Raw genomic sequence first — 14052 nt, forward strand, 5'->3', positions numbered from 1 at the left:
ATACACCTGGACTATGTCAGAAGAACTGGTGTGCTGCATCAAGGACTGATACTCTGCTGTACTGCTGACCTGGAAGGCATGCCTTTCTGCTGTTCTGCCCTGCTGCTCTCTGACCCTGTTGAAGGAGAGCTGAACTGTGCCTTGGATCAGAACGGCTTGTTGGCTTGCCTCCTGTTGCTTGAGACTCAAGGATATCAAAGGTCTCTACTGCACCTTTGCCTGGTTCATTGGATGTGGACCCAGATACTTGCATCATAGAAATCAACGCATCTCAAGTCTGTGTGTAGCAGAACTGGTGCATTGACCCTGTTGCGGGAGTAGAACCCGGGGCATCACACTCGGAACCACTGCATTATGTCCGGAACCACCGCTTTTGAACCAATGCATTGCCATCACTATGTGGAGAAGATCGACGTATTGTCCTTCCAGCGTGGATAAACCCGGCGCATCGTCTTTGGTGCCATTGCACTCAGAAGCAGCTCTTCACTCAATGGACCCTGATTCATCGCCACCACTGTGTGAAGAAAATGGATGTATCACCTCAACTGCTGGCCCGACATTGATGCATCACTCGTCTGCACCCCGGATCTCACTGTTGCGACCAGGATCAAGGTATTCTGTTCACCAGCCAGTGTGGCACTTGTCCCTGGCCTGTGCTCCATTGCTGTCAGCATGCCTGTTAACCTTGCCCTGGTCCAGCACTAACCCCTAAAGCGCTATTGCTCTTAAGTGCTATTTTTACACTCATTCTTTTAAAATTCATATCTTGGCTTGTACTTATTGGAATTTTGTTGTTACGGTCTTGTTTTGTTGAGAATATAACAATCACATTTTCTAAACTTGTGTGGAGTCTTTTTGTGGTATTTTCATTGTGTTACTGTGTGTGTGTGTGTTGCACAAATACTTTACACATTGCCTCTTTAGATAAGCCTGAATGCTCTGTGCCAAGCTACCAGAGGGTGAGAACATGTTATCTTTTAATGTGTATCTAGCTTACCCTGACAAGAGTGATGGTTCCTGCTCGTACAGGGTGCATACTGTGACAGCCATAAACCCCATTTCTAACACCCTCCAAATCCACAACTTCTACTGACATGCCTGCGGGGCATGAGGGATCCAACTTCCTATTTGCCTGAGAAAAAACTCTTCCTCAAGTTTGTTGTGAAAATGAGATTAGGTGGGAACTGACATTGGAGTGCATTACAGACTTCAGTGACATTTAGTTGAGTGTCATCACATGCCTGTTTACCCCAGTGTTTTTCTTTTACTTTTAAAATAGGGCTGGGTAGAACACATTAGCTACACCATATGCTTTTCAATGCGTATCCCTTTCAATTAGATTTTTTAGAAACATAATAGAACCCAATTTGGAGTTACATGTATTCTAAAATTGTTTCCTTCCTGTTGAAAATGTTTTCTGGAATAACCTTTCCTTCTTTGCACTGTGTCTTATCCTCATGGCTAAAGTACTCTGAGATCAATCATACAAAATATCCTTGTTTTCAACATCACCTTCATGACTTCTTAAATAATATTTTTTTTCAGGCACATTATTTATGTATTATGTATCATTTCCATTGGTCCTATTCAGTCTCACCTCTTGAAAATTCCACAACTGATTGACTATGATTTTATGGAGATTCAGTGTTACAGCTTGAGATGTTCGTATTCCTCCATTGTTTTCCTCTGTAACAGGTTAAGTTCTACTTTGCTTAATTTGCTTCTTGGTTTTGCTCCAAGCGAGTAATAGACAGTTAAGAATGAGGTGTACACCTCACCTCCTGCTTATCCTATTTATATAAAATTAATAAATGTTATCTCTTGGGTCTGCAGTGTCCACACCTAAAGGGCAGAGTGCAGAAGATTCTACACTGGCAATGGGGGGAACCACCCTCCCCTGTTGCTGGATCTAAAACGGAGGAAGAAAGCCCAGAAGAGCCAGTCAACAAAAAGCTCCAAGGCCGCTCGGAACGTGAATTCTTTGTGAAGTGGGCTGGCCTGTCCTACTGGCACTGCTCCTGGATTAAAGAACTGCAGGTATGGTTAGATCACATACTTTTTTGACCAACATTGACACTACCCAACAACACGTTATTTTTCAATGTTTATAAGATATTAATGTTTTGTATCGGAGTATTTAGCCGAAATGAAAGTTGTTTGGTTTTTTGTTTGAGAAACTGAACGGCTTAACTTATGGTATTTCATTTCTATTTTGAAGGTATTTTATTTAGTGCAAAATACAGCTTCAATGAACTACTGCTTATTTCAGAGAACCTATAATTGTGTAGCAGCTTCGGGTTCTGTACAGAGAACATTGTCTAGTATTGTATTTGAATAGGCTTGAATCATTCCCTGTCAACAGACTTGGGACCCTTCTGTATCTTTAAAACAGCAATAAACAGAGTTTCAATTGGTCTAGCCACCAAAAGATGTGTCTATTCAGTACACCTTCATCTCTTTTGAAACTGCCTGAACTTCAGCACTTGCTGTGAATCTGCTGGGCATTCCTATTCCTCGAGAGGTCACCACAGCTCAGATTTCTCCCACTTGTCATGTGTGATGGAGTCCCGGATTAGTCCTCTGCTTTTAATCAGGATACAGTGTGCTGACTATGCATATGCACATCCTGCTGCTAATTTTGAAGTACATCTCCCATGATTGCTGTGGGTTCTCCTAGATATCAATGGTGCAGCCCCTAGATAGGGGTTGTCCCCCAGTTCACAGCGTAGAATAACAAAACATTGTTTAAATCCGCTATGTAACAAAGTCTATAATAATGTGACTTGATACCAGTCCATAATCAGTGATTCTTTAATGACCACTTAATGTCAGTAGTCATTGATTGTGATATCCAAGGAGATGGAGTTTCTTGAACCAGAGGTTCAACATGCCACCCTTCGGATCCTAGAAAAAATTAATGCTGCATTTATAAATTGCGCCTCAAGTTCATTCTCAAGCCCCCAAATGGTCAATGGCTGTGCCAGAGCACTGCCCCCGTGGGAGTCAAGCTTTGAAACTGGAGCTGAGCCAGAAACACCATTGCTGGGGCACCTCATACTCGAGAGGTTGCATTGGCACTATTGATGCTCCACTGAAAGGCACCGGAGCTCTCCACACTGCGCATGCCTCTGGCATTGAAAAGCAACAATCCACATCAAATCACCCCAGCACAGGCAAGAAGCTGGTAAAAAAACCGCTTTTGGAGCCGAAGCTGCTTCAGTCAAAGAGGCCTGCTCAGCGACGGCCACTGAGGCTCACTCCGGAACCGCTCTTGACACCTATATCAGACATGCCGGAAGGTTTCATCTTTGAAAATCTGGCAAATGTTCTGGATGAAGAAAAAAGATCTTCATCCACCTGGACCATGGCAGGACTCAGTTGCATACCAAAAAAGAGATGCCTCGCTGTTAAGGAGGAGCTGCAGGTTCTGCACCCTTATGCCTATAAAAGTTCTAGACTCCACCACTTGTCCTACAGGCTTCCCGCCACAGCCATTCAAACCCCCTCCTCCATCACCACCGCTCCTACCACACTTGCCACCATGTCAACCACAAAATTCAGATTCAGACACAGACAGTCTTTATTATCCCCAGAACCAGGGCCCATTTAGGCCATTGAAGAATTATGTGGTGGACCCGCAGCATGACTTCGTCTTGGTGCCATACTGTCTCAGACCATGCCTACCAGATGCCACATCACCATACCATGCAATAATTCATAGGAGAATACATCATCACTACATAAATCTACATAAGTTGGAATATGAGGATGACTTTCTAGTTGAGACCATGTTCAAAACCATATGCACTGTACACTAATTAACCGTGTTTAAGGAGATGCTGAAGTGTCGCAATGAGAATTTTAGAGCCCCGGTAAAGGTTTAGGGGGTAACCCCACACATAGAAAAAAACACACAATTCTGCTCTAGGTGAACCAATACATATTAGGGAACAGGTAGTTCCAGACTCCCTGGTAGTTCATTTTGCCCATAGGAGGGCCTCTGCACAGGCCATGGGAGACTCTCTTGCCAGACAAGGAATCCAAAAAGATTGACCCAGGCACACATTCGCGCATTGCGAACTTGATAGCCATCCTTTGCAGGTACAATAGATACCACTGGGAGATGCTGAGGAAGCACCTACCAATATCCTCTGGAAAAGTGGACAAGAATAGGTTGCTGACATCAACACTACTAGCAACGCTAATATGAAGTGTGCCCTCAACACAGCAGAAACAGCAGTGAGGGCCATCAGTATCAGTCCTTAGTAGACACGCCTGGCTTAGGGTATCAGGCTTTAGACCAGTGGTGCATCAGCACATTTTAGACATTCCCTTATCAGCGTGGATCTGCTCAGCCCTCAGTTGGAACAGATGCTCAAGAAAAAACGGAGGGCACAACATGGCCAAGTCCATGGGTGATCTTTAGGCCCCCAGTCCCAGGTCAGTCTTCAGAAAGCAACAAACTAAGGTACGTGCCAAAGTACAGGGATCAAATCTGAGACCTTCTAATCACCCATACCAGCAGTCCTTTCAAAAAACTCAACAGCCCAAGCCCTTCCACAGAAGCACCTGTAGAGGGAGTGGGCAGGGCATAGGCAAAAGTAGCTCTTCTATAGGCTCCTCTGTTGCAAAGCGGTGGCTGGTCTTCCCTCCCTCAACCATGTGACACCTGTCAGGGGAGGGCTGAGGCACTTCATATTTCAGTAGGAAAACATAACCTGAGATCACTGGGTACTCTCTATTGTGCATGAAGGTTACTGCCTCGAATTTCCCACCCCACACACAATATCTCACCTTTTTCAGACCACCTTAACTTTTTGGAAGAAGAGGTTCAGGCATTCTTACAAAAGGGTGCAATAGAACCAGTACCTGCACACTACCACTGTCACTACCTGTCCTCTCCCTACTGTGCCAAGGTGACTTCATGTCAACTCTGGATCTGAAATATGTTTACCTTCATTCTCCATCCACTCAGCACATCATCAGTACCTTAGCTGCTTGGTAAGTGTCAGATTCTACCAGATTCAAGGTGTTACAGCTCCAAGGGTGTGGCATAGAATGGAGTGGTTTACAGTGTAATAGCATACAGTGGATTGTCGTAGAGTGGAGTGGGATAGAGTGGAGTGGCATACACTGGAATAGTGTCCAGTGCAGTGGTATACACTGAAGTGGCATACAGTGGAATGGCATAGAGCACAATAGCGTAGAGTGTTGTATTGTAGACTGGAGTAGCGTAAAGTGGAGTACCTTAGAGAGGAGAGAGATACAGTGGAGTGGCATAGACTATTCATCGAATGGAGTGGTGTGGAATAAAATAGCGTACAGTGCAGTGGTGTAGAGTGTAGTGGAGTAGAGTAGAGTTGCATACAGTGGATAAACATAGAGTGAAGTAACATATAGTGGAGTGGCGCATAGTGGAGTGATGTGGAGGGGAGTGGCTGAGATTGAAGCGTGGTAATTGAAACAGACGTAGCATGAAAGTTTGTGAACGGATGTAGATGTAATATGTCCGGAATATACATTCTCCAGTATTGGATCTTTCATAGATTAACATGCTTGAATCATTCCCCATCTTCGAAGTGGCAGTCCCAAGGTATTATAGTAAAGCAGTAAGTAATAGTATTATAGGCTATAATGGCAATGGTAAGTCAGTTTAATAGCCTATGTATGTCCTTTTCCAAAAAGGACCAAACTTGAACTATAACTAGTCAGGCAACAGCACCCTCTAGAACCTTCCCCATAGAGGCTGATTGCCTAAGATTTTCTATTGCATGTAGTGTGAAGGGAGTCTCCCTGAGGACTACTCAGTTTTTCCTTCACTACAACTTCAGAATGCATCTAGCTGTCTGATTCTTCAAAGAAAGGACTATTTAGATCCTACATATCTTGTGGAAAAAAGAGTTTACATGTGGGTGACCCACAAAAGAACTGCCTTTATTGTCTTCATCCTCAGCATAAAATCAAGGATTGTAAGGTATATTGCACTTTTTCATTGAACACACTGAAGGATAGAGAGGCGGGACTTCTGTTACTCCAGTATTGGAACTTTCTAGATTTACATGCTTGAATTATTCCCCGTCGTTGAGATGGAGTCCCGGGTACATCAAAAAAGTCATGCTAAATTAATACAAATCAGAAACCAGGCCTAGGCCCATTTCAGTTTTGTAACCCATATCTCTTGTTATGTAAAAGAGACCAAAAGTAATTCTTGAACCAATCAGGGCCCTTCATCCTCTAGAACCCTCCTGAGAGAACCTTGGACTTTCAGATTTTCTACCGCACGTTGTGATAGGGAGTCGCCTCTGAGCTCTGCTCAGTTTACTCTCATTACTAGTGAATCTAAAGAGTTTTTTGACTTCTTTTCATCATTCTATATCTAAAGGACCCATCTTCAGTGCTGCTTTGTCAACCTTCTGGCACAAATTATGCCAGAAAAGGGAAAAAAGCATCTTTTTAGAGCCTGTGCTACCTACTCGAAGAAAAGGCTTTATACTGATGACCCTCATGAGGACTGTATTTATTGTCTATATCCCAACCATAAGGCAAAGGAATGCAAGTTATGTTGTACCTTGTCTAATAAAACCTTAAGGGATCATGAGGGGTGCCTTCTTGTATGGGTTCAGAAACTCAAAGCCAGAAAGGAAGTGATTCCAAGTGAGGAAAGGGATGAGGCATCCTCTTCCTCCAGGAGATCCCAGAAGAGAAGTTCACCTCAGGCTCATTCATCTGATGAGCATCCAGAAAAGGCCCTTAAAAAGACCTCTTGTGGGTCTCATGGGCACAGTCCGTCAAAATCTCCACGCAAACAGAAAAATGAGAGGATGGGACAATCTTCGGAGGAGAAACAACAGAAAAAGGCTATGTCTGAACCCCCTCAAGTCAGGCACTCATTCAAAAAACCTTCTTCAGTGCCTCCTGAGGTAAAAGCGTAGACGAAAACTCCATCGTCGACGGTACTGCCTACGAAGAATCCAGCTCTGTCGTCGTTGACGAAGATTGAAGTTCACCTGTTGTCAAAGAAAGCTTCAGCGTCAACGGAAGTGTTGGGGGCTCCGTCTTCGAAGATGATGTTGACGCCAGGATCGTCGATTACTGCATCGATGACGAGGCTGAGGATGTCGACAGCAGCGATGACTGCAAGGTCGGCGACAGTGATGACGACTTCGACAGCGGTTATACCATCGACGATGGTTTTGAAATCACATCCCCGACTATTTCGCCGATGACGATATCGTCTGTGATCTCGTTGATGGGCCTGTTGACGAGGGAAAAAACACTGGATAAGTCAGAAAAGACGAGAACAAGGAGAATCACACTTGAAATTACATCACCTAGCAAGGTTACACCTCTCATACATTCTCACCTGTTGGAAGAGCAGGATTCGGAGGGGAGGAGGATGGGCCATTTGGCTCCCAAGTAGTCTATCCCAGCTGCATGTTAAGTGCCAGGAGGACGATTTTGAGGAGGAATATGGAGAATATCAAGAATATACTCCTCAACTACAACAATGCCATCAGGATTATCTGGAAGAAGTTGTTTGCATGCCTTCTTCTTTAACAATGGACCTGCAATTCATGTTGGCTTAATACAGAAAGAGATTTCCCCCAACTCCTGTTCACTAGGGAATACCGTCCGCGTTCTGTTCCATCTACTCCAAAGAGGGTTCAAGTTATACCAGTGGAACCTCTACAAAAGTCACCTACATCAGTTCCTCTACAGGATCCGGGTATGACGGATGATGATCAGGAAGAGGGAGAGCTTAGAGATCCACATACCGAGTGGGACGACTTCTTCATCCCCACGCCTTCTTCTCTTTCTCGGGTGCCCATTGACACGCCTCCAGAGGATATTGGTGGGTTCCATGACCTGTTAGAGAGAGCTGCAAAGAGATTTGATCTGCCTATGCCGGCTGCCCAAACAGACTGTTTTTTTATGATTTTAAGGAGCCCTTTAGGAAGTCAATGAGGACTATTCCCACTATAGGTCATGTATGGGAAGAAGGATTCAAGGTCATGAAAACCACAGCAACTGTGACACCAGTACTATCCAGGTTGGAGAAGAAATACAAGGCCCCAGAGGATGCTCCAGCCTGTGTGGTGGGCCATCCCAAACCGGATTCGGTTATTTCGCAGGCAGCTCAGCGGAAATCAAAAAATCCATTGGCACCCATTACTGCATCTCCTAATAGGGAAGGCAGGCACTTGGATAATGCTGGTAAGCGTTTTTCATCAATGTCAGCTCTGTTGGTCAGAGCAGCTAATACCCTTGCCATACTGGGTAGATACAATTGACAAATGTGGTGTGACCTGGCTCCGTACATGGATCAGCTTCCAGAGGAAAGCAAACCAGTAGTTAAGAAGATACCTCAGGAGGGTGAGAGAGCATCTGTAGAGGTGATAGGTTGTGCAATGGATATTGCAGCTACATCATTCAGATCGCTGGGGGGTGCCGCGGTTTTATGCTGTCAATGATAGCTCCAAGCTACTTTGTTTAGACCAGAGGTTCAAAACAAGATCCTAGACTTCCCATTTGGTGGGGAAGCTTTATTTGGTAAGCACAGCGATGATGCGCTACAAGACATTAGGAAAGATACGGAAACAGTGAAAGCTCTAGGGACTCTTCAGTATCGGAAGTGCCCTTTAAAGAAGCTAGAGGAACAGGCCTTCCTTCCTACAAGGGAGGATTTCAGCAGTACAGAGACCCCTCATACGCTACATCCTCTCAGCCATACAGACAACAGTATGTTCAAAACAGCCACAGTTAGGGGCGTATTCTAAATCTGACCCCAGAGGAAGAGCAGGACGTCAGGGAAAAGACACCTCACAACGTCAATGATGAACTTCTGGCTCCAGCTATTTTTATTCCCACCTTTCCACAAATTCCCCTAGGGGGGCAAATTTCTTTTTACCATCACCAATGGCAAAAGATAACCATGGACCAACGGGTTCTCAATCTAATACAATTCGGCCATAAGTTGGAGTTTCTCCATTTTCTACCTTGTGCGCCTCCAGGATGACAAGACGTAAAACACCTTCATCTCATACGTTGGAATTCTTACAATGCTCCGAAAAGGAACAATAGAACCAGTGCAAACTCCCAGAGAGGGAAGGGATTCTATTCCCATTTCTTTCTGGTATGCAAAAACTTACGGCAATGGCCTCCGATCCTGGGCTTGAGAACTCTAAACGCTCATCTCAATAAACAGCCCTTCTGCATTGTCTCTCTGCAGGACATTCTATTACTGCTAAACCCAGGGGATCATATAACCACTTTAGACTTACAAGATGCATATTTTCACATCCCATATCCATACCTCCCACAGACAGTATCTTCGTTTTGCCATAGCCGGAAGCCACTACCAGTTCAAGGTACTGCCATTTGGCCTCAAGTCGGTTCCAAGAATTTTTACCAAATGCCTGGCTCCAGTGGCAGCTTTATTAAGGAAGCAAAGACATCAGGTGTTTCCTTACCTAGAAGATTGGCTAATCAAAGCACCTTCTTGCACAGCTGTTCAGTCATCCACGGTGGCATGTACAAGGCTGTTTACCGATTTGGGCCTGACTCTGAACGAGGAAAAGTCATCTGTGCACCCTCCAAGAACATCACCTTCTTAGGGGCAATTTTGGACACCACTATAAACAAGGCATTTCCTTCTCTCGAGAGACAAGCAAAACTAATTTCACTGGCCTAATCTTTTGCCAAAAAGAAAGTCACTTTCAGTTTGCCGCTACAAGTCATTCCTGGTAACAATGTCATCTTGCATACCTCTCATTCCCTTATGCCAGTTAAAGATGTGTCGATTGCAAGAGGAGCTGGATTGACAATGGCGCCAAACAGAGTGTTCCTCCAAGGATATCATCACTGCCACACCGGGTAAGATGCGCGTTGTGTATTGGTGGACCCGAAGTCAAAATATTTCAGTTGATCTTTCCTTTCTCACTATCCCGGCTCCACAGGTGATCATCACCAATGCTTCCCTGGAAGGTTGGGGAGCCATCCTTCAAGATCTCCAGGTCAGCGGGCGTTGGCAGCATCAAGACCAGCAGCTTCACATAAATCTACTGAAACTCAGAGCATAAAGATTAGCATTGCAAGCATTTCTGCCGAAAATAAGGAACTCAACTCTGTTGATCAGGACAGACAACACAACAGCAATGCATTATCTCAACAAGCAGAGCGGCAAGAGATCCTTTCCCCTATCTCAAGAGGCCCAGTGCATATGGACATGGGCTTTGCAGAACAGGATTTCGTTAAGGCAGAACACCTTTCGGGGGATCAAAATGTCACAGCAGACACGTTAAGCAGACTCAATTCTACCTGCCACCAGTGGGAAATCCACCAGAAAACCCTAGACACCATTTTTCAGAAATGCGGCAAAGCAGCAGTGGATCTCTTTGCGATAGCTCAGAACAAGAAATGCTGAAACTTTTCAAGGTGGAGTCACCAACCGGGATCCTGGGGGAATGCATTTTTGATGGCATGGTCAGGCATCTTTGCCTACGCTTTTCCACCAATTCCCCTCCTACCATGTCTGCTCATGAAGATCAAGACGGAACCGTGCAGGATGATCTTAATGGCCCCATCGTGGCCCAGACAACAGTGGTTCACAGAACTTCTCCTTCTTTCAGAGAAACAGCCTTTTCTCCTTCATCCCATTCCATCTCTTTTGACAATGTTGCAGGGACAAGTACTACATACAGATCCCAAATCACTTAGCTTAGCAGCAGGGCCCCTAAAAACTGAGAATTTCAACATCTAGAAATCCCATCTGAATGCAGAGATGTCCTTTCTAATGCCCAGGCACAGAGTACGAATAAGACATACAGGATGAAATGGAAGTGATTCTGTATATGGTGCCGGGATTCTAATGTTTATCCTTTAAATTACTCACCTCATGAGATCCTAATTTATATTCTGCCATTGGCAAAAGCTGGATTAGCACGTACATCAATTAAAGTCCATCTAGCGGCTATATCTCGCTTAAGGAGGACATCGTCCGGACCATCGTTATGGTCGGAAAAGGATCATAAAGCAGTTAATGAAAGGTCTATTCCGTACTTTTCTGCCGGCTACGCGTCCACCCCCTCTCTGGCATCTTAATATAGTACTTTCACAACTTGTGAAGCATCCCTTTGAACCCATTCATACGGCGGACGTTAAGTTCCTTTCTTGGAAGGTGGCTCTTCTCTTGGCCCTGACATTGGCCAGGAGAGTGGGAGAAATTCAGGCATTGACAATACAGGAACCGTTTCTACAGTTTAGAGATGATCAAGTGGTCCTTCGTACTAATCCCAAGTTTCTCCCTAAAGTACTATTGGACTTTCATTTGAATGAGCCACTTATCCTTAAGACATTCTTTCCTCTACCAACTACTGCAGCGGAGAGAGCTCTTCATTCACTGGATATTCAACGATGTCTAAAATTTTATCTGCAAAGAACAAAAGCTTTTCGCAAATCATCACAGCTTTTTGTATCCTTCAGTGCAGCCAGAAAGGGCTATCCTCTTTCCAAGAGAGGGATTGCTCAATGGATCTTGAATCCAATCCAATATTGCCATCAAGCAGCAGGAAAACCTCTACAAGCACGGGTGAGTGCTTACTCTACGAGAGCGATCTCTACATCCGCTGCTTAGTTCGCTGGGATACTTATCCAGGACATATGCAGGGCTGCTACCCAGTAGAGTACCCACACCTTCACCAGACATTACTGCCTAAATGCGGCCGCTAACAATGATGTGGCAGTAGGACAGGCGGTGCTGAGTAACCTTTTCCAGTGACGGTGAACTCTCTCTTTCATCCCTCCTTCCATTCTATTGTAAGGTTACGCACATTTGTTTTCATATGAATTTCTCATTGTCAAATATTTATAATATAATGTGTTAAATTTGTCCAAGTTAAACATGGAATATTTATCAGTTTGGGAAGGATGGTTTTTTCAAGTAAACCTTTTCTTCCCTACAGATTGACAATTAAAAGCACATTCTTTTATTTAAGTGGGAAAAAATGTGCTACTGACTGCTAGCTACTCTGATTCAAGCATTTGAATCTATGAACGTTATAATACTAGAGTAAGAAAATAAGGGCCAGATGTAGGTAATTCATATTTACCGACTCTTAAATACCGAATTTTACCGATTCGGTATTTAAGAGTCGGTAAATATGAAGGGGGGAGATGTAGGTATTACAGATTCTGTAAATACCAAATCGTTAAGAATCGGTATTTACCGATTCTGTAAATACCGATTTGGTAATGCCCATTGATTCATATGGGCATTGAAGCCCATAGGAATCAATGGGCATTACCGAATCGGTATTTACCGATTCGGTAAAGACCGAATCCTGCAAGGGTGCAGGGGGTGTCACTTTGACACCCTCTAGCAGTCCAATTCCGGACTTGTGTGCCATGTGGCACACAGACATGCCCTAAGGGCATGTCTGTGTGTCACATTGCACAGGTGTGCATGCACACATGTGCATGCACACCTGAATTCGGTATTTTACCACCCATTTGGATTGCGTGGTAAAATACCGAATCTGTAAGGCCTTTGGGACTCAGAAGAGTCTCACCTACATCTGAGTTTTACTGAATCTGTAAAATTACCGATTCAGTATTTTACAGATTCGGTAAATTTACCGATTCGGTAAATTTACCGAATCTGTAAAATGAAGCCCCTACATCCCAATCACCAAATACCGGTCGGTAACGGCCGAATTCGGCTGTTACCGACCGGTATTTGGGCTCCTACATCTGGCCCTAAGTTACTTAGCTGTAACTGTAGTTCTCCAGTATTGGACACTTTCATAGATTCACATGCGACCCGCCCTCCTCCCCTGAGAGATTCACATTTGGATTTTTCCAGGGTTATCCTTGACCAAAGTGCTCTGAAACCGTCAACCATTCACCAAAACCTGTTCTGCTGACAAAGTCTCAATTGATTCTATCAACAGACATGAATTGATTAAGCTGTCAACGGTAAACCCGCTTACCGCTTTCCTAGTGAGCAAGAGATCCAGGAAAGGAAAGACTTCATCTACCATCAGATATACAACTAGAATATATTTCTCCCAGTAAAATACCATTGTGACCACACAAATTAAAAGAAACTAAGGCAGAAAATTACTTATACTGGGTGACCCTTACAGGGCTACATACATTCCAGGGCAGATAGAATAAATATCAGGACACGGAGAATATATTTGGGTAGAACTGTTGGAATGAGGGTTATTGGAAAAAATGTATATGTACATATATGTTGTCTGGAATCCTGTGTTTTGCATTGCTTATGGCTAATGAGGATTTCTCTGGAAGAGAACTAGGATTATGATTATGAGGAATACCATGAGCGGCGCCTGACTCAAGCACCAGCTATTCTAATCAAAGATTTGATGCACAGGTTAAAAGACTATCACACTTGTTATCCCACAGAAGCTGGTCCGGCAAAGGCACCTTTGAACTCACTGAAATCACAAGGACACAACTAACATGGAGGAGACCCTGAAACATCGGGTCCAGCTGAGCCTACTGTGCTAGTTCCACCATCTCCGGCATGTCGGGTGCAACATCTTTACGGCCATCCAAGCAAAACTAATTCAAGTCAATACCTCTGGAGATGGTCAATACTCTGATATAGAAGAAGGTCAGCTTCCAGAATCTTTAAGATCGACTGGTGAGGAAATTTAAATTCAATACTTCTAATGGTGGAAGCCCCCAGAAGACTCTCTCCTTCAGATGACAGCTCCAGACTTCATTTGCAGGTTGATAGGGCTTCTAAGAGATTCGACATCCCTGTGTCATAGAAACACATTGCTTCTTATACGACTTCAGCAAACCAACTACAGGAGCATCCCTGTAGTTGTCTTTCTCTGACAAGAGGGAATGAAATTGATGCAACACTAGCAACTGTGGCAGCAGTCGTACCTAGACTGGACAAACAATGTAAGATGTCAGACACACCAATCTCCTTAGTAGGCCACCTGAAGGTGGATTTGGTGGTAATGCAAGCTGTATAGAGAAGGCTTAGAAATCCTTGAATACTGTGCACATTTCCACCTG

The 14052-nt window shown here is 44.2% G+C and overlaps 1 protein-coding gene across 3 annotated transcripts in view; it reads left to right on the forward strand.

Moving 5' to 3' along the window:
• CHD3 (chromodomain helicase DNA binding protein 3) overlaps positions 1-14052 on the forward strand; it is an 813321-nt gene that overhangs the window by 217877 nt on the left and 581392 nt on the right. For all 3 annotated transcript variants that reach the window (XM_086946072.1, XM_086946074.1, XM_086946073.1), the window contains exon 10: positions 1834-2037. In XM_086946072.1, the coding sequence (XP_086802198.1) occupies positions 1834-2037 (204 nt within the window). The remainder of the gene's footprint in view (positions 1-1833; positions 2038-14052) is intronic.

This window comes from Lissotriton vulgaris, chromosome 12, assembly GCF_964263255.1.
Source record: "Lissotriton vulgaris chromosome 12, aLisVul1.2, whole genome shotgun sequence".
NCBI lineage: Eukaryota > Metazoa > Chordata > Amphibia > Caudata > Salamandridae > Lissotriton > Lissotriton vulgaris.